Source organism: Bidens hawaiensis, unplaced genomic scaffold (assembly GCF_021521415.1).
Source record: "Bidens hawaiensis isolate Kalapana, Puna unplaced genomic scaffold, B.hawaiensis_p1.1 tig00026865_1, whole genome shotgun sequence".
In the NCBI taxonomy this organism is placed as follows: Eukaryota; Viridiplantae; Streptophyta; class Magnoliopsida; order Asterales; family Asteraceae; genus Bidens; species Bidens hawaiensis.
In genome coordinates this window covers 218,033-240,213 of record NW_027505082.1, presented here as the reverse complement: position 1 = coordinate 240,213, position 22,181 = coordinate 218,033, and the positions used below count along the sequence as shown (strand labels likewise).

General features: G+C 37.5%; 1 protein-coding gene across 1 annotated transcript; it reads left to right on the top strand.

Moving 5' to 3' along the window:
- Window positions 1-3,110: 3,110 nt before the first annotated feature.
- On the top strand, window positions 3,111-3,792 carry LOC143610558 (uncharacterized). Its single transcript, XM_077085008.1, has 2 exons — window positions 3,111-3,179; window positions 3,235-3,792. Exons 1-2 carry the CDS (start codon window positions 3,111-3,113, stop codon window positions 3,790-3,792), a joined length of 627 nt encoding a protein of 208 aa, XP_076941123.1.
- Window positions 3,793-22,181: the final 18,389 nt, after the last annotated feature.

Sequence of the window (22,181 nt, the reverse complement as noted above, 5' to 3'; positions counted from 1 at the left end):
AGACCATACATGACTTCAAGTAGAGGTCCAAGAAAGCGAGTATACATATAGAGTCACCATATCTTCTAGTGATGCAATGGGTTTGGCCCCGATGGTACAAGTCGCTTCTCAATACCATAACGTGGATCGATAACATTGTTATTCGACGAAATTTGGTGGTGGTGGCGATGGTGGTGTTTTAGATATGGAGCGAAGTTGAATTTGGAGGCTAACATCTTTCGGCCAGTGGAGAAACGGTAGTGAACGACGGTGGTAGAGAAATCAATATAGATGAAAAGGAGATTGAGACAAAGAAAGAAAAATAAGAGGTGAAGGATTTTGAAGGGCATGGTAGAGGTGAAGAGGAAACATGGTTTTGAAGGTAGAAAGACAGAAAATGAGAGATGAAATATATAAGAAGTTTAAATTGAGGGTTAATGAATTAATGAGATTTAACTTTAGAGTGTGTGTAAGGGATAGGACCCTTTTCCCATTAAAGTGGCTTAAATTACACGGAATGTACACATGGATTATTACAGAATTTATGCATCTATTATAATCACCGTCGGTTATTTTTAAACTTCTTATAATAAAACGTAGAGAGGCTCAGGGCCAGCTTAACGTTCTCGGAGGCCTAAAAATAACTAAAATTTTGAGGCATTTTTCTCTTCTTTTCTTTATACATATAAAGCTAGAGAGTATACAAGAACTATAAAATTTGATAATATGCAGTGATGGGTATGAAGCAATCCTTTTTAGCTTGTAGCACATCAATGATTTACTAACTCTAAAATAACTCTACTTCATAATCTCATAATGCATAGCTCCTGTTTAAAATAGAGGCCCTATAAAAGTGGAGGCCTAAAGCCATGACCTCATTTAGCTTACCTAAGAGACGGCCCTGGATAGGCTTGATTGAGTTCGACACAGTATCAACACTCGTATAGCTTACGGTACCAAAAATTACTTTGTTTTTAATACAACTCCCTTTTCAACAATATTTATGTTGAAAAGTCAAGAAAAACAAAACTTAAAAAAAAAAAAAAACCCTAAACTAAACACAGTTGCAAAACAGTAAAAACGAATACTACTACCAATTCTGATTATATCGATACAGGTTCTGATATTGTTTGGTTGTAATTAGTTCATTACGGTGTTGACACACATATAGCTTATAATATAAAAAAAACTATATTTTGAATGTTACTCAGTTTTTAAAAGAAAATATACTAGATGTGGAGAAAAAGTTTAAATAACCATTTCTAGAAAAAAGTTAACAATTATAAATTATCAAAGAAAAATCAATTGAATGATAAATAAACGGGTAAAAAAATATATAATTTATAGTATAACGAGTGGAACTTAAAAAAAGAAGAAGAAAGATAAACTATTCACTCATCTCACCAAGACCTATGGTTTTTACTATATATTTAGTTGAAAAATTGAACTGCTATTACAATGTGTTAACGTTGTAATTTGGGAAAGAAAAGTGCTTACGTGATAAATACTTATTGAAATAAGCCCAAAAGATAAACATATCATTTAAAAATTTTTTACACATGATTGTAATGAGTTAAACAAGTTGTCATAAAAGCGTTCACATACTCAAAACTAATTAAAATAACACCGAAAGTTATACGTATCATTTTAGTGAATTTGACACACAGTTGTGATGAGTTGAACATATCACTATTAGGAGATGATATCAGATATTTTCTAGAATCATCTGATATCATTTCCTAATAACACATATGTAAAGTTATTGGGCGTGAATATATATCCCATAAACTTACATTCATGCAATCAATAATACTCTTAACACTTTTAGAGATCTTGAATCTTTTATTTGTATTTATATTCAATAAATAAATTTTTAAAAGAACAGTGTTCACTGTTTAGGTTGTTTAAAATATATATAAATCAATTCTAAACTAACTTTTCCATGATTTTATGATATACTTTTCTAAATAACCTAATCATTACAAGATCTTGATGATACTAATAACAAAATTGTATTAGATTATATTTATTTTATATCTAATAAATCATGATGGGCTATTGGTTGAATAAGTTGCATTAAACCTGGAAGAATATGCAAATCCGCGTTCAGTTTGAATCAAGCAATCTCCCTTTCTTTGCCTATAATTCAATATAAAAAAGAAAAAGAAAGGCAGCCATAATCCAAAATGCTTATATTAAGGTCATATGTAATAAAAGAGTTGAAATGTGAGATGTAAGATTGAAGTAAATAGTGGGGTTTTCACATTCACATCCAAAAACATATATTATGGCATGTGGTTGTTAGGTGAGATGGAGATGTATGGTTGGTTTAATTTGAAAGGAGGTGATGAAGACGTGTACGTGTTGAAAGATTAAGTAAAGTGTGTATGAATGAATGTATTAAAAACTGAAGTGGTGAAACTTTGTTCCATATCGGTTGGGGAACAAATTTAAGAATGGTTTATAAGGTGTCATTCTTACTACACATTTGAAAATTTGTGATGTGTTTTATTACAACTCCTACCCGCGCGCAGGGGGGGGGGGTGCAAAATGGTTTCCGGACTAAAAATCTGTCGAAACTCCTGCGTGCCCGCAGACACGAATGCAGCTCCGAAAACCCGAGCCCGCGCGAGGCAATTTTTTGCATTTGTTTTTGAGATTTCAAATCGTAACTGCTGGTCAGTGGTCATTGCTAATTGTTAATGGTCATTAATAATTAGTCGGTTACAAAATATTATTATTATTGTAATGTTCAGTTACATATTCTGCACTAATGACCATTATTGCACTTTAATGGGGTCATTAAAGAGTTGAATATACAGTTATGATCTTGTGGTTATAAAACCAGACCATATGCAGAAGTTTAAGACACACCAAACACACAACTCTCTCTTCTCTTCTACAACAACGTTATTCTTGAATTCGTTTCAGGCAAGTTCAAGTCTAGTAGCATGTTATGGCTGTTTCGAACCGGCATATCCTGGGAACAGACCGCGAATCTGTTTAAGGGAATTGTGTCAAACACAAGCCCGGTTCATTGTTAACGTTTATTTTTATGTTTACAGTTTTAATACAAGAATACCAACAAACTGAAACAGATTACTAATTCTTCCTGTATTTTTCGTTTCAGAATGTCCCAGTCCATGAACACTGCCGTTTCCGCCATCGTCACTTCCGCTGTTGCTGTCACAACAAATTTGGTTTGCGTCTCATGCTGAGAAACCGGAAAAATTCACCGGTGTGAATTTCAAACAGTGGCAGCAAAAGGTGTTCTTTTATCCGACCACGTTGAGCCTTGCGAGGTTCTTGACTGAAACCGTTCCCCATGTTGATGAAGGGGAAATGGATGCTCATTCGGTGAGCGCGGTTCAGGCTTGGAATCATTCGGATTTCTTGTGCCGGAATTATATTTTGAATGGTATGGTGGATGTACTATACAATGTGTATTGCAAGGCCAAGACTGGCAAAGAATTATGGGAGTCTTTGGACCGCAATTACAAAACCGAAGATGCCGGTGCTAAGAAATTCGTGGTGGCTAAGTTTTTGGACTTTAAAATGATAGACTCAAAAACTGTCATGAGCCAAGTCCAAGAGTTGCAAGTTATTCTTTATGATGTTCATGCGGAAGGAATATCGCTTAGCAAGACATTCCAAGTTGCGGCTATGATTGAAAAGCTACCACAAAGTTGGGTTGATTTCAAGAACTATCTCAAGCATAAGCGAAAGGAGATGACCATTGAAGATCTTGTCATTTATCTTCGTATTGAAGAAGATAACAAAATTGCTCTAAAAAGGATTGACGGTCCTGGATAGGCAAAGGCCAATGTTGTTGAACATGGTCAATCTTCAAAGGGTAATAAAAATGGTGGAAAGAGAATTCATGGGAAAGGCCCCAACCTTGGTCCTAAGGGGAGAATTGGGAAGAAGAACAAGTTCCAAGGAACTTGTTATAATTGTAGAAAGCAAGGCCATAAGGCCAATGAGTGCAAGCTTCCAAAGAATGAAAATGCTTGACAAGTGAATATGGTTCGTGAGGTTGAAAACCTTGTTGCTATGGTCACGAATCTCTCGATTATGGTCACCGAAGTTAACTTGGTTGGGCTAAATAACAAAGATTGGTGGGTTGATACAGGGTCTACTCGTCATGTGTGCTTTGACAAAAGCCTCTTTAGCACTTTCAAAGAGGTGACAAATGAAGAGAAGGTTTTTATGGGAAACTCCGCCACGGCCGAAGTCAAAGGTGAGGGGAATGTAATCTTGAAGATGACTTTGGGAAAGGAACTTACTTTGTCCAATGTGTTGTATGTTCCTGAAATTCGTAAGAACCTTGTGTTGGGGTGGTAGTTGAACAAGTTTTGTTTCAAAATGGTTATTGAGTCGGATAAGGTAGTGTTGACAAAAAAAGGTATGTATGTTGGTAAGGGCTATGCCCTTAATGGTATGTTTAAACTAAATGTAACCGTGTTTAATGGAATGAATGAGAACACTACTAGTTCTGCTTACTTGCTTGAGTCTTCTAATGTTTGGCATGGTAGACTAGGTCACGTTAACTTTAATTCCATTCGACGTATGATTAAACATAATTGCATACCAACATTCGACATTGACTCAAATAATAAATGTGAAACTTGTGTCGAAGCAAAACAAACAAGATCGTTATTTAAAAAGATTGAACGATTCACCGAACCCCTCGAGATGATCCACACCGATATGTGTGATCTAAAAGCAATTCTTACTCATGGTGGGAGTAAGTACTTCATCACATTTATTGATGATAGTACGAGGTATTGCTCTGTGTACTTACTTAAGAGTAAGGATGAGGCTATTGATAAGTTTATTTTGTTCAAAGCCGAAGTTGATAATCAACTAAATCGGAAAATCAAAAGAGTAAGGAGTGACCGAGGAGGTGAATATGTTTCACCTTTTGTTGATTTGTGTGAAAGAGATGGAATCATACATGAACTCACGCCTCCTTACTCCCCTCAATCAAATGGCATAGCGGAACGCAAGAACCGCACTTTGAAAGAAATGATGAATGCCATGATGATAAGTTCTGGTGTAAGCTAAGACATGTGGGGGGAAGCAGTCTTATCGGCGAATTATGTCTTAAACATGATACCCAATAAGAAGAAATATGTAACTCCATACGAATTATGGACGGGAAATAAACCATCATATAAATACTTGCGAGTATGGGGGTCCCTAGCCAAGATAGTAGTAACACCACCGAAATGGCTACTAATAGGACCCAAAATAGTGGATTGTATATTTCTAGGATATACTCGTCCTGGTGGTGCATTTCGTTTTCTTGTGCATGATTCCAAGAACCCTGGAATAAACAAAGGCACCATACTAGAATCAAAGGACGCATCATGGTTTGAACATATGTTCCCATGCTTGGATAAAGGAAAACCGAGTTGTTCTAGATCGGTTGAGGAAATTGTTCTAGAAAACTAGGGTGCAAGAGATGAACCTCGAGAATAATCTGAGATAGAAGAAGTCGAAATTAGAAAGAGTAAACGACAAAGGACTGAAAAATCTTTCGGCTCTAACTTCCTTACCTACATGGTAGAAGAGGAACCTCAAACGTACCAACAAGCGGTGAGTTCCTTAGAAGGACCTCAGTGGAGGGAGGCCATCAAAGGTGAGATAGATTCTATCTTACATAATCATACTTGGGAACTAGTGGATCTTCCTCAAGGATGTAAACCACTAGGATATCGATGGATCTTCAAGAAGAAGATGAAACCAGATGGCACCATCGATAAATACAAGGCAAGGTTGGTGATCAAAGGATATAAACAACAAGAAGGTTTAGATTACTTTGTTACATATTCGCCAGTTACACGAATAACCTCCATCAGGTTAGTACTTGCCATTAGAAATCTGGAAGTTCACCAAATGGATGTAAAAACAACTTTCTTGAATGGAAATCTGGAGGAAGAGATTTACATGGAACAACCTGAAGGCTTCATAGCCATTGTGCAAGAAAAGAAAGTTTGCAAACTTGTAAAATCCTTGTATGTATTGAAGCAAGCTCCAAAACAATGGCATCAAAAGTTTGATCAGGTCATGCTTGATGCCGGGTTCAAAATCAATGAATGTGACAAATGTGTGTATGTGAAGGACACATTAGATGGCATGTCATTCTGTGTCTATACGTAGATGATATGCTCATTGCTAGAAGTGATGACAAAATCATAACGTCCACAAAGAACATGCTAAAGGCAAGATTTGACATGAAATACATGGGTAATGCGGATGTGATTTTGGGAGTTAAAATCACACGAACCCAAAATGGACTTGTTTTAAGTCAAGCCCATTATGTGAACAAAATTCTTGAGAAGTTTAATGCTAATGACTCTAATGTAGCTAGAACTCCCATTGACACGAGTCAACATCTAGCTAAGAATAGAGGTGAACATGTTAACCAGTTGGAATACTCAAGAATTATCGGCAGCTTGATGTATCTTATGAGTTGTACTATACCAGGCTTAGCATATGCTATAAGCAAGCTAAGTAGACACACGAGCAACCCAAGTCCGATTCATTGGAACTGTGTGTTTCGGTTGCTTCGGTACCTAAGATACACTCGGGAATACGGTTTGCATTATACCAGATATCCGGCAGTTATCGAAGGACACTGTGATGCAAATTGGATATCTGACACGAATGATTCCAGAGAAACAAGTGGGTATGTATTCACACTTGAAGATGCTGCTATATCATGGAAATCATCTAAGAAAACGGTTATAGCTAGATCCATGATGGAATCAGAATTCATCGCCCTAGATAAAGCGGGCGAAGAGGCAGAATGGTTATGTCAATTTTTTTAGGATATACCAAGATTGCCTAAGCCGACATCAGCCATTTGTATACATTGTGATAGCCAATCGGCAATTGGCAGAGCTCATAGCACAATGTGTAATGGTAAGAACAGACATATTAGACGTAGACATAATACGGTACGACAACTAATCTCCACAGGAATTATCACTGTTGACTACGTAAAGTCAAAGGATAATATTGCGGATCAGTTAACAAAAGGCCTAAGTAGAGAGTTAGTTCAAAAGTCGTCCATGGGAATGGGACTAAAGCCCTTAAAAAATTAAAGGTTCATACGAAGGAAACCTAACTCAACAGATTGAAGATCCCAAGAATTGAGTTCAATAGGAAAACCTAATTGTATGAATTAATGAGGTCACTGTGGGGGGGGGGGGATAACCCTACGTATTTAAAAGGTAGTTTACTACGTGGTCGGTAAACTTCCTAGTCCATTCCTAAAAGTGACAAGTGTGAGGCTAAGCCTATGGCTTTTAATGATTCGACTAAGGTAACCATACATGGTGAATCACCTATGTGAGAGAGAAGTGGGGTCGCTTCTAAGGGTATTGTTGGGGCACAATACTTAATAGCTCTCGCAGAACCAGGCTCATGTTCAAGACCATAATGAACATAACTATGAGGACTTGAGTTTGTCAGGGAGAGTCTTGTATGAAGTGTATTGTCGTCTATGCCAACGACAGATGAGTTCAAAGACATCGCTGTCTACTCAGAGTCAGTGGGCTAAGTGCGCTTCATAAGCAAAGGTTCAAAGAGTAACGTCTACCTATTGTATGCAAGATTCAACTGCTGAAATCTAATCCAAATAATGTTGTTTCGACCTCCATTCATGTGGGGGATTGTTGGAAGATTAAGCAAAGTGTGTGTGAATGAATGCCTCAAAAAATGAAGTGGTGAAACTTTGTCCCACATCGATTGGGGAACAAATTTGAGAATGGTTTATAAGGTGTCATTCTTACTACACATTTGAAAATTTGTGATGTGTTTTATTACAACTCCTACCCGCGCGCAGGGGGGGGGGTGCAAAATGGTTTCCGGACTAAAAATCTGTCGAAACTCGTGCGTGCCCGCGGACACGAATGCAGCTCCGAAAACCCGAGCCCGTGCGAGGCAATTTTTTGCATTTGTTTTTGAGATTTCAAATCGTAGCTGTTGTTCTATGGTCATTACTAATTGTTAATGGTCATTAATAATTAGTCGGTTACAGAATATTATTATTATTGTAATGTTCAGTTACATATTCTGCACTAATGACCATTATTGCACTTTAATGGGGTCATTAAAGAGTTGAATATACAGTTATGATCTTGTGGTTATAAAACCAGACCATATGCAGAAGTTTTAGACACACCAAACACACAGCTCTCTCTTCTCTTCTACAACAACGTTATTCTTGAATTCGCTTCAGGCAAGTTCAAGTCCGGCAGCACGTTACAGCTATTTCGAATCGGCGTACCCTGGGAACAGACCGCGAATCTGTTTAAGAGAACTGTGTCAAACACAAGCCCAGTTCACCGTTAACGTTTATTCTTCTGTTTTATTGTTACAGTTTTAATACAGGAATACCAACAGTACGTACATAGGATCTCTAACGTGTTATTGGCTTAGACCTCAAAGTGCGGAATCCATCGAGCTAGAAAACACACAAGTAACAGTAAAGCTCATTTCATTAACTTTAAAGGATGATTACAACATATTATGGTAATATCAAGGCTCTAACTCTCTCACAAATTCTCTCTTTAACTGCCAAAAGCTAACTACTAACGCATAAAATCTCTATTTATAGACATGGACCAACAAACCTGTGGGGCGCATATGTTTATGCGGCGCATAAGTTATGCGCCGCATAACTCGCATAACTTATCCATAGGGACTTATGCGCTGCTCTCTTCAAATTACATATAATCTGACATTTAATACATCAAAATCAAATACAAGACCCTAGCTATAGACGTTATGCTCCAACAAACTCCCCCTCAGGTATTGCTAGGTCTTGGTCTACTATCTTCAACTTTTTAATCCAAAATCTTACTTTAAAGCTCTCCAACCACAACCATATTCTTGGTGTAGTATTTACAACACCCCAGCCATCTGAAGATTCAATCTGTTGACCTTGATCGAATTATATAGTGTTAAACCTTAGACAAGCGAATAAAGAACACCAAAGACGATATATTGCATAAAATGTTTATGCGACTCTTTTCATGAATAAGAAACAAGAAAAAATACTTTCTACCACACTAAAAATAAAACTTTTGATGGGTTTATATAGCACCCATAATTATAATCTTACTCAAACTAGGTAAGAATAATCATACTAGACTTCTACATTATTTAATAATAAATAAAAGATAACTATGACACCAAGTTATTCAACTTGGTCCATGAACTTTTGATCTCCACCAAACCGCCCCTTGGGATCTTTCGTACCACCCTTATACTTTTCGTATTAATCATTCGGGTCCTTCAAGTGGTATTGCACCAAGTTTTACACTCCCTCTCAATACCCACTACTATTGTTCCTCCAAGGTCCTTCACACCTTGTAACGCTTGCAACTCTTTGAGCTTGATTCTTGGACTCAACTTTTTCACTCTACCATCAGGGTTCTTTCTCCTGTTGACAACTGAGCTAGTTTCGAGATTACCACTGTTTAGAACTGCATCACCCGGTTTCAGATAGGAAACAACTTTTGCTTTCTCAACTTCATGACCAACTATCATGGTACTCAAAGCAATTCTTCCATCTTCACTTGATGTATGCTCCCTCTCGAACTTAAGTCCTTAATTCGATTGTCCATTCGGAACACCCGAACTTTGCATGAACCTCATGCAAACTCCAACGTCAACTTTGTTAGTTTTTTAATCTTCAACCTTTTCTATTTCACCATGACAACCCGCAACATGAGATGGAACTATCTCCTCGTGCACTTCATCCAACATTGTTTTTTCTCGTCTTATTCAGTTACTGTCACAGTTACGTCTTGATTGTAACATCTTGGGAATACCCTACTTAAGTTTGGGCTAAAAATGACAATTCTGAAACTTAGAAGGTATAAAATAAAAATTTTTGTTTTCTAGACCCATCGCACTACGCGATGGGAAGACAATAGTCTTCATCGCGCTACGCAATGAAGTTCATCAAAATCAAGAAAAAGGGGGCACCGCGCTACGCGATGGTCAAAGATAAAGGGGGCATCGAGCCACGCGACGACCACGTTAAGTAACCGGATCCACGTGTTGAACCATGTGTCAACACGTGGCAAGATTTAATTAATTGCGACGGTCGTGCTACGCGATGGCCATAGAGAAGCCCCATCGTGCTACGTGATGGTGGCCAGAATCTGCCTATAAAAGGGGAGCTACGAGTTTGAAGCCCATTCATCCTAAAAACACCTTCACATTGACACACTTAGTATTGGGGAGCGCGCCCGATCGTTGTGAAGTTCCAAGGTCCTGTTTTCTCGAGAATCATGCAAAAATTTGGAGTTCTGATGTTCTGTTGATCAATATAAGCGAATTAGAAGCAAGGTTCTACAATCAAGCAATCACTTTGCCTTAGTATTAGCATTCTCGTATACTCACTAAGGTAGGACCTAAGTCTAAGTTATTTCAATCTTATTATAGACAGCTTAGACTCAATCAAGGCTATGGCCTTTTAACCTTGAAAGTATTTTCAAAGCATTCACAAAAAGGTTTTCAATCAAACATTATTTATATGAAGATAATGTTATACAAAATTATATTTGACGGGCATGTAGTAACTGTAAGGGGGATATCATTAGTAGACTCTTCTTGCCTAAGGTAAGTAATTCGTACAAATCCCAATCAACCGCGGGACCTGCTTACTTACCTGGAGAAGTTTACCAAGGTGATAGACTCTATTAAGCCAAAGCATGCTATATCAAACGTCTCATAAATACAATCATGATTTCAAAAACATTCACAAACCTAATCAAGGTTAAAACCAGACTTAAGGTCTGCAGTCTAATCAAGAAACACCATCAAGGTGATCATTCAAACCTATTTTGTTTATAGGTTAAAAATCATTCACAATCAAGAAGGTTTATCAATCAATCACACCGACAGTACATGTGAATACGTTAAACCTTTACAAATAGTCAAAATATATTTATACTCTATAAGATAGACAGGTTGTTTGTCTTATAGAGTTAGTCAAATGTTTACATGAGATTACGTGATCTCTAAAACATTGTAATGCAAATTAGAGAATAAAACAACTCAAACCAAATACACATGTACCTGGATCCAAACATAACTGTTCAGCCTAAACAGTCAAAGGCTACGTGGCCGCGGGCTAACATTCATATATAATTCTCTGGTATGGGATACGTGGCTTAGAGAAATTGTGTGTGTGTAGGGCAGTGTTACATATAGCAGAAATAGAAATGCTTCTGCTAAGCTTCTTAAGAAAACCATATTTGTATTATAATTGTTTTTAAATGCTTTTAGAGTCATAACGATTCTCTAGCACATAGCTGACGTATTTTATTCCCCATTGCAGGTAACTAAGTAAGTTAATTTATGCAAGGATTAGAGTTGTTAAGGAGATAGAAGTGATGGTTGGGTAAAAGTTAGTTATTATTATATATTAATTAGTTATATTTTGGTAAATAAATGAATGAACATTGGTACTTCAAGCATTATTATGTGTTTTCAGGGAATTGGAAGTTAAGGAGCTTTTCGAGAATATTTACGAGCTTGGAACGAAGGCTTAGGAGTGCGAGATTGGGAGTGCTCGCATCCGAGGCAGTTAAAAAAAAGAAAAACAAATTTGCTGAAGTTTTTATCCTTCGCGCGACGCGAAGGATCTGAGAGGCAACTTCGCGTTACGCGAAGTTGCAGAAATCTGAGCCCAACTATTTTGTCTTTAGCGCGACGCGAAGACGAAGCCCATGGCAACTTTGCGTGACGCGAACCGCCTTAAAACCAAAAAAATCTAGGGTGATCACTATATAAACCCATTAACCCCATCACGCGTCATACCACAACTTCCAGAGGCAGAAGAGGTTCCCAAGGACGACTTTCAGCCATCCCAAACCTTTCGGTTCCATCGTTGATCGTATGTTCATCAAGATAAGTGTTTTAATCGATTTGTCGATGCTTGGCTAAGTTTATGTGTTCATTCTAGGCTAGGGTTTGTGTACTTTAACTTATGACCAGATTCAATATGCTTAAAGATTAAGAGTTTGATTAAGTTTATGATTTGATCTTGCTTGTTTATTGCTTTGATTGTTTAAACAATTTATGTCATTGATTATTACTTGTTGCATCACTTGTTTGGTTGTGTTTCATCAACATTTAGGGTTAGGCTCTTGTGTCATTGAACTAGTAATCATCAGCCATTGCAATTTAATTGGTTTTCATAACATAAATTGGTAACTGTGTAGATCGAGTTCAATTGTGTCTAACAATTCAGTTAGGGTATCGTTTGTCATCACAATCAAACTACTAGGTCTAGCAATTACTGCGCAATCAAGTCAGTTGAATCTGTGATTAGTTGAGTATCACATTACCTGAACCTAGAGTGAATACTTTTCCAAAGTATATTTTATAAATCTTTTTTATTAATCGTTTTAGTTTTAATTAATCTTTTCAAAAACCGCTTGACATTGTCTAGGGTGATCACAATATTGTTTTCCATAACATTGTTTTCAAAACCGCCTTAAAACCAAAAAAATCAAGGGTGATCACAATATAAACCCATTAACCCCATCATGTGTCATACCATGACTTCCAGAGGCAGAAGAGGTTCCCAAGGACGACTTTCAGCCATCCCTAACCTTCCGATTCCATCATTGATCGTATGTTCATCAAGATAAGTGTTTTAATCGATATGTCGATGCTTGGCTAAGTTTCCGTGTGTACTTTAACTTATGACCAGATCCAATATGCTTAAAGATTAAGAGTTTGATTAAGTTTATGATTTTATCTTGCTTGTTTATTGCTTTGATTGTTTAAACAATTTATGTCATTGATTATTTATTGCATCACTTGTTTGGTTGTGTTCATCAACATTTAGGTTTAGGCTCTTGTGTCATTGAACTAATAATCATCGGCCATTGCAATATAATTGGTTTTCATAACATAAATTGGTAATTGTGTAGATCGAGTTCAATTGTTTCAACAATTCGGTTAGGGTATCGTTTGTCATTACAATCAAACTACCAGGTCTAGCAATTACTGTGTAATCAAGTCAGTTGAATCTGTGATTAAGTTGAGTATCACATTACCTGAACCTAGAGTGAATACTTTTCCATAATATTGTTTACAAAAGTAATCGTTTTAGTTTTAATTAATCTTTTCAAAAACCACTTGACATTGTCTGTCCGCCTTAGTTAAATAATTAATTTAGTTTAGGTTATAAAATATTAAATTAGCACTTTCCTTGAGTTCCTGTGGAGACGACCTTACTTACCCGTACTTATTATAGGTATTTAAGTCTTTAAAATTGATTGTTTGAGTAGACCGTGACAGCCTACGTCAAAATGGCGCCGTTAACGGGGACTCAACGCGCAAAGTGCTAGTTTAGTTTAGTAATTTGGTTTTAATTTTTTATATTTATTCGTTTGATTTTACGCGAGGTATTTGTGTGTCACATGTGTGTAGGTAACTCAAGATGACGTGGAGTTGGATTTATGACCCACATCAAGGATATAGGGTCATGGAGGATGATGATTCGGACTATCCACGTACATAGATGAACCATCTTCACCAAACCCTCAAAGTTATCACGAGTCATATAATTATAATCAAAGGAACTTCAACCAACAGGGTCGCAATAGGCAATACCAAAATTATTCACCACCTTCGCCTAATTATCAGGAATATTATGAATTAGATAGGTATGATAGTGATGGGCCCGAGACACCAACGTTTGTAAGTTATCAAGAGGATGAGTATGGCTACTATTCTGATAAGTACCTTCAGCCAACGTACGAAGAAATTCCCCAGAATAATAATCCTGATTCTAAGGTGTTGGCATTGCTTAAGGACCTCAGTCTAAGGATGGAAGTTCACAAAAAGGTTAATGTTGCTCAAGACGAATTGATGAGCCAACTAATTGATGATTGGCCCAAATTAAACAAGACTGTGAAATGGTGGCTGGTGATAAAGAAGATGGGATGGAAGAAGTGGCTCTTGATCTTTCAAAGAATGGAGTTGAGGAGGTGGTTGTGGAGAATAATACCACAGCAACTCTCTCAGTTACTAAAGAGCCAACGAATGCATTGGTTGAAGCTGCTGATGATGAAATTGAATGAGATGATTAATACTTTTTGCAGCATAGAATTGAATTCCTAGACCCGACTGAAGAGATATTAGTAGAAGAAGCAGATATTAAGATAGTTAGAAATCATCCATATAAGCCTCTATTACATATTCTTCATGTTGACAAAGTTGGGGTTGCTAGTTTGAACTCGAGGAAGAGGAATGCGAAGGTGAATAATAGTGGGCAAAGTAGTAACAAATTGGTCCATACTGGCTCTGCTGTCGTGTCTATCACAAGAAAGAAAGTTTGGACACAACATCTCAGCTACCGAGCATACACGGGAAACTCGGTCGGAAAATGCTCGGTTCGGCCCCGATCAATATTTAATGTTTCGAAGATAAGAAAGAGTGTGTGGGCTCGACGTGTTCGCTACCAAGCATATGTTGGAAATTCTGAAGGTAAATATGCATTCACACCAGCCTGTTTTGGTTTATCGTACATGCTAATCATGAAGGAGGAATCAGAGCATTAGGACCCTAATTACCGATCGTATGTGGGAAATTCGGTAGGTAAATGTTCCATTAGACCACCATAACCAAGAAATTAGGTAACGCTGGGCTGAAGACCTTAACAAAAACTTAGCGCTAACCGGGAGGCAATCCGACCTTGTATTCAGGTACATAAATATTTTTGTTGTAGTTGAACTTTGTGGGTGTAGTTCACTATAAACCCTCACGAGACTATACTCGTCTACCCGGGCTACCAGGGGGTTTAAAGGGCTTGTTGCATACGCTTAATGCAATCGTGATTCCTACAAAAGTGAGTTAGGTCTTTTAACATTTTCACTAGTTTAACAAATTTGGTTATGAATTTAATTAAACTTGATTGGTAATTTAAACTTAATGGTTTTACAAACGGTTTAAAAGACCTATATTTTTAACACTTCTGAGAAGCGTGCTTCTAGATGTTTGGGAGTTTGCAGATTTTGTTTTGAGAGTTGAGGAGGTAAGTTCACCGAGAGCATCACTGAGGGCACAAGAGTTGCACATGAGAGTTATATTTTCTATCAGGTGATTTCGTTTTCATAACCTTTTTTATTTTATTAGTTTTTTGTGTTAAAAGTGTAATTGTATTTATGTATATTTTGTAATAACCATCATCACATTAAAACCCGGTTTTAAAATTGTCAAATTAAATTTTAACCTCGTCCATATTTTATTTGTTAAATTTTAAACATTGTGGACAATGTTTGCCTCAAGTGTGGGGATGGGAGAGAAATTGAAAAATTTAAAAGTTTTAATGTTCCTTGAATTAAGAATTTTTGCGCAATAATAGAAAATGATAGAAAAATCGGGGGTTGTTTTTCAAAATTATTATATAATAAGAGATAATTAAAACGGGAACACACTTAATTTGGGATGTGCCGATAGGCTCAGCCTTGAGAATGAAAGGATAATATGATTGTAGACTTAATTGAACCTTAAAAATGCTTGATTTTTAGTGGGAAATACCTTCAAGGTTTTGTTTGTTTAGCTAAGCCTGTGTAAGGATTGGAATGAAAGATTAGGTCATACTCAAGCCTTTTATTTGATTTGATCACCAAAAATGAAATTTTAAAATATGAATAGTTATTGTACAATGCTTGGATAGGCTTAACGTTAGAGTATGCTATATGGCTTGTGATATAAACCTAAATGAAAACACTACTAGTTAAGTGGTTAACACTTCATGGGCGTATGGTTTTATAACCTTAAATCCTGTATTGATGGGATGCTTCAGGGTTTGGAGACTATGGGTCGGTATGCGGTTTATCATCTGGGTATGTATATTAAAAAGCTTAAAAAGAGCAAACCCGCAGTTTATCTGCCAAATCATACGTCATTAAACATGATCACCACGTGCTTTAAAAAGTAAAAAATTCACCACTGACTTGATCATACACGCTGTTAGTCATATGGGGTCCCCGTGCTCGCGTCTCATTACCATTAAGAAACAGACCACACGGGACACGTCATATGTAAGCCCTACAGATGAATTCGTTCCTACTCACCTATTGTGATGGACTTTGGGTTATTGCTTGATAACGGTGGTATGTCATGTAGTGGGGGCTATTTGCTAGTTAGTTACTTAATTGCACCTTAATCATATTTAATGGTCATTCTGGTAGACTTCGATGCTTAAGTTTAGGTTTTGGTTCGATAAAAATATCCAAGATTGTCTTAGCTGTTACATATGGGCTTAAAAATTGTACACATATGCAAAATTTTGATCGTTAATCTCAAGGTTTAAGTCAAGTTGGGGTGGTCTGGTTTGGTAAAACTATAATGAAACATGGTAAGGCGGCTTTAGGGCTCTGGGGTGTGGGTTCCATTTTACTCATATGAACTAATAAAACTGTCACACCTTATTTTTCCTGGTAAATATTGAGGCATGGGTTTAAGTGGACAACAATATCGGCAATTGCAGATTTTGTGTTCTTTGTTCTTAATTAAGATAACCTAAAAAGCATTTTGTAAAAATAGTCTCTGATTCTGATTCCATTGCAAAGTCTTTTTCGGGATGAAAAAGGATAAGCATGGGGATGTGATGGTTGGGTAAAATTTAGTTATTATTATTTATTAATTAGTTATATTTAGGTAAATAAATGAATGAACATTGGTACTTCAAGCATTATTATGTGTTTTCAGGAATTGGAAGTTAAGGAGCTTTTCTGGAATATTTACGAGCTTGGAACGAAGGCTTAGGAGTGTGAGATTGGAAATTAACGCATCACGAGGCAGTTAAAAAAAGAAAAAGAAATTTGCTGAAGTTTTTGTCCTTTGCGCGACGCGAAGGATTTGAGAGGCAACTTTGCGCGAAGCGAAGTGGCAGAAATATGAGCCTGACTATTTTGTCTTTAGCGTGACGCGAAGACGAAGCCCATGGCAACTTCGCGTGACGCGAACCGCCTTAAAACTGAAAAAAATCTAAGGTGATCACTATATAAACCCATTAACCCCATCATGCGTCATACCACGACTTTCAGAGGCAGAAGAGGTTCCCGAGGACGACTTTCAGCCATCCCGAACCTTCCGGTTCCATCATTGATCGTATGTTCATCAAGATAAGTGTTTTAATCGATATGTTGATGCTTGGCTAAGTTTCCGTGTTCATTCTAGGAAAGGGTTTGTGTACTTTAACTTATGACCAGATTCAATATGCTTAAAGATTAAGAGTTTGATTAAGTTTATGATTTGATCTTGCTTGTTTATTGCTTTGATTGTTTAAACAATTTATGAAAGAAAGTATGTAAGAATGCATGCATGTATGTAAAGTATGTATGAAAGAAGAAATAACAGGTAAGGTATGAATATGTATCTTCGGACACGTATGAGTGAGGATATGAATGTAATGTATGTTAATTGATTAACTAAAACTCACTCAGCATAGCTGACTTTTAGTATGCATGCAGGCAAATAGGTTGAGGCAGCTGGCTTGAGGAGGGGGACACATGGCATGAACGGAAGAGACTGGCATCTACGAAGAAGTGTCATGACTGTTTTAATTAATGTTTATGGAAAGACAATTTGTATGTTAAGACAAAAATGAATGTTTTGTAATGTGATGGTTGAAGTTTTAAGTTATTCCACGAAAGTTTTAATTAACTCTGATTTTTGAATTGTGTTTATGAGTAAATCCAACACCAAAGTAGGGTTACCGGGAACGGGGCCTTACACTTGTGTTATCGATTTTAGTGGTCGTTGGGATCATCACTTACCGTTAGTTAAGTTCTCTTATAATAACATTTATCATACCACGGTTGGGATGCCACCGTTTGAGATGTTGTATGGTAGGAGGTGTAGGACTCTAGTCTGTTGGGGTTCCATTGGTCAGAAACAGTTTGGCAGTTTGGAGGTGGTTGAGGCTACGACTGAGAAGCTAGATAAGATTAAGGCTTTTATGAAGGCCGCTCAGGATCGTCAAAAGTCTTATGCGGATAAAAGGTGAAGGCCTATTGTGTTTGAGGCTGGGGACCGGGTTATGTTAAAAGTTTCTCCTTGGAAGGGTATGATTCGTTTTCGTTAGAGGGGGAAGCTTAGTCCGAGATTTATTGGTCCGTTCCGCATATTGTCCCGTGTTGGTGAGGTAGCGTATAGGTTGGAATTGCCCGAGGAGCTCGCGGAGATTCATCCTACTTTTCACGTGTCCCATTTGAGGAAATGCTTAGCAGATGAGGAGGCCCATGTGCCTCTTGATGATATTGAGCTTGATAGTAAATTGAACTACGTTGAAGAATTGGTTGCTATAATTGACCATCAGGAAAGGCGTTTGAGGAATAAAGTGGTTAGGCAGGTGAAGGTGTAGTGGAGGCACCGTAGGGGTTCCGAAGCCACTTGGGAGTCCGAAGACGAGATAATGAAACTCTATCCGCAGTTGTTGCTGTCGTATCGGGATTTGGGGACGGATCCCATTGTAAGGGGGGTGGACTTGTAACGCCTGTAATGTTCGGTTTAAAGATTTAAAGTTTGTAAAGTATCTATATCTCTCGGGACTTAACCGACATTTCTCGGGAGCCTTCTCGTCAACCCGGTACGTTAAAACATTTAACTTTTCTTCCAGAATGCTAAATACTTCAATTTGGAGGGGCTAGGATGAAACTTTTTACATTATAACACAAAACAAAACAAAAAACCCTAACCCCTTATGTTTGTCCGATCGGCGCAGCCTCCAGCCCCCCCCCCCTGCGAGTTTCCTTTTTCCAGCCAAGTCGTGAGCGTAAAACATCAATTAAAGGTTAGTACTACGATTCCCCAAGTCTTTTACACCTTAATTGACCCTTATATCATGCGTATTAATCGTTAAAGTGCGTGTTGTAGGCTTACCGGGTGACTGTCAATTCTAACCTTTTCGGGACTGTTTTGGTTGAGGCTTTTGCACCAAAATACTCCTAGGTATGTCTAGTAGATCATAATTAAAAATTATGTTCATTGGTGTTCGTTAGATTGGTCAACTAGTTGTAGTTTGATTGTTAGTGTTCGGCTGACTAGAATTGTAGTTTGATGCGTTTAACGCGAGGGTTGAAGTGATTAACGACCAATTCAGCTCGGGGGAATTTGGTTTGATGTACGGGCTGTTGAAAAATCATTTTTATAAGTTATGGGGCTGAATTGGTTGTCGGTTACTCAAACGGGTCGGCACAACGCGCAATTGTGTTTATTGAATGGTTGGTGCGTTGTACTTGCGAGTTATCGACCCATTTGACTCGTGTGGCGTCGTGTGGACTTGTTGGCTGTGATTTTATCATGTTGGGTCCACATGGGGCTGAGTTGGATGTTAATGGCCTAAACGATTATTAAATGCGCGTGTTAGTGTCACCTAGTGCTTCCGGGGGTGAATTGGGAATTCTTTATTCCCGGGAGTATCTAAAGGTTGTGTTGGTGAATGTAAGGCCCCGGGGGCTGTTATGATTGAGCTTGATGAGGTTGAGACTTTAGGTAACTCGAACCATGCTAGAACGTCTCGTAGGATAAACGAGTCTTTTTTATGTCGATTGTAATGTTTGTATGTAAACCGACAGGTGTTTGAGTTTTGGGATTACTTAGGGATTATCTAGCTCGTGGTGAATACGTGTCTTGTGTCAGGTGAGTTCATGATGCCCCTTTTAACTCTTTTTAAGTTTTTGGGCTAGCATGCACACCTAAGCGATTTTGCTTGATGAAACGTTTAAACTATTTTATATAGGCTTGCTTGTATATTGTAGGCCTTGGGATGTTATAGTATGTATGTATGTATTATTGTATGGCCAATATTTGGCGATGTTAGTAGTCGTTATCGACTACGGAGGTTACGTATTCCTACTTTGTGTTTGCATACGTTGATGAGATGTTACGTGTTTGGGTTGTACGTGTGCTCGACCCTGATGTTATTACTTGGATGTTATATATATATATATAGGGATGTACTTATAAAGATGTTTATATATATGTATGTATATATACATATAAGGATGATTATTTATTGATGATGATGGCCTAACTGATGTATCCCTTTATTTTAAAATCCTTGGAATGACTATTATGATTATTAATTATTGATGTTATTTGTTAAAACTTGAACTCACTTGGCTCAAGCTGACTTTGTATGCATGTTAGTGTGAGTTTCAGGTTTGGAGGAGGATGCCTTATCGCTTGGACGTGCATGAAGCTACTTGGACGGTGAAGGGCATACGTGGATGGAAGACTTCAATATAAAACATTTATTTTGAAAAGTTTTGTCAAATATAATCAAATTGGTTTTGGGAACTTATTTTATTAATTATGGTTTTCCACTGAATTAGACTCTAAATTGGTTATTTTAATGAAATGAACTGTTTTCATTAAGTATGATGGATGAATACTAACTGTAGGATTCCTGGGATTCGGGGTCTTACAAAAGACGACACTAGTGAGGTTTGGGTGGTGTAAGTTTGGTAAACTTGAACTTGTGGGTATGGTCTTTGATAAAATGGAGCTAAGTAGGAGGGACCTTGGTGGACAGGAAGAGCTTCGTGAGTGTAGGGTTTAAGGGTTTGGACTTGATAAGTATTGGTGGTGCAGTAGGGTGCAGTTCTATCTTGAGATTGGTGAACATGGGTTCGGTGAGGGCACATATTGTGAAGATGACTAGGATCTCCACAATGGTAGCAAGCACGGGCATTAGGAACACCGGTTTGAGCATACGGGGTAGTAGTGGTTCTAAGGGTAGGTGGAACAAATCGTTGTGGAGCGTCTTGAGTACCGAGTGGTATACGGAAAATGTTAGCAAGGTGACCATAACGGTTGCACTGGTGTAACGCCCGTAAATTTCGTTAATCGGCTCGATCATTTATAAATGTTCGTTTAAAAGCCGGGGTTTCATCTTTCTAATGTTGAGCCTTGTAATACGTTTCAAAAGTCCATTTATCCATCCCTTTAATCAATGCATTGCCTCTTATAACTTAAAGTGTTAGATTAGTATGTAGCACCCGACAATTTCGTTTAACGGCATGAGACATTCGTGGAGTTTGTATTATATTAGAGAGTCGATCCTTCAACTTGAGGGGCCTCCTAGCCGTTCTTGTAAGTCTATTTATTTAACTTTTGGTCCAAGATAATACATTTTTCAAGTTGGGGGACCTAGATGTAAAAATATTATATCATAAACCCTAAACCTCTTCCTCTCTCTCTCTCTAATCCCGATCGCAGCAGCTACAGCCCTCCCACCTCGTTTTCCGTGCAGATCCAGCCGAGTTCCAGCCCTCCCGAGTCTAATTCAAGGTCGGTATTAAGTGTCTACAACTCGTTTTCACCTTTGATCATATTAACGCGCTTATTGGTCGTTAAGATTGAGTTTTGATGATAACAGTTTGCTGACAGATTCGTATATGTTTATTGTAGGGTCTGTAACGCGATGTTAATCCACTTTTTTTGATCGATTCTTGATTCCTTGATGTTCTAATTTGAGTCTAGTTTCCAGAAAGGTATAATACATAATTTTTGGACGAGATTTGAATGGTTTTTATGATTTTATAAAATCGAGTGTCAAAGCTGATGCGGGATGTTGGATTCTGGTCTGTCTTCCCGACATCATAACTCTTTTTAAACAAGTCCAAATTAGTTGGTTCCACTTATGGAACTTAATATTTTGAGTTAAGAATCAAACCCAATTGGAGTCGTTTAATTTGGTTAGGTAATGAATTTTATAAAAATAAAACCATTTTGTTGCGCGCTGAAATAGCTGCACATACCTTTCTGTGTTGGAAGAATTTTTATAATTTTTGTGTCCACTAGAAAACTATAATAAAAATATTTTTTTAAACTTAAGATATTTATGCAACACTGGTAAAATTTTAATAATTTAATTCCATGGTTTTCCTATGTAATAAAATACATCTTTGCATGCTAAAATATGCATGTTATATTCGTTATTGATCGATAAGTTCGTTTTAGGCTTAACCGGTGGCTGCCCTTTCTCGCATCTTTTGGGGCTGTTATAATTGAAGTTCATGCTCCGTCATCTTCTTAGGTATGTCACTAACATCATATTATAATTTCATGGCCAATGGAGGTGTTTAGGCCGGTCAATCGATTTTAGTTCGAAAACTAGGGTTTATCGGGTGTAGGATTGGCAATTG

Excerpts from the sequence above, each read along its gene's own strand:
- LOC143610558 (XM_077085008.1), top strand. The coding sequence starts at position 3,111 with ATGTCCCAGTCCATGAACACTGCCGTTTCCGCCATCGTCACTTCCGCT. Across the intron at positions 3,180-3,234 it reads TTGCTGTCACAACAAATTTG|TGGCAGCAAAAGGTGTTCTT; the intron begins GTTTGCGTCTCA and ends AATTTCAAACAG.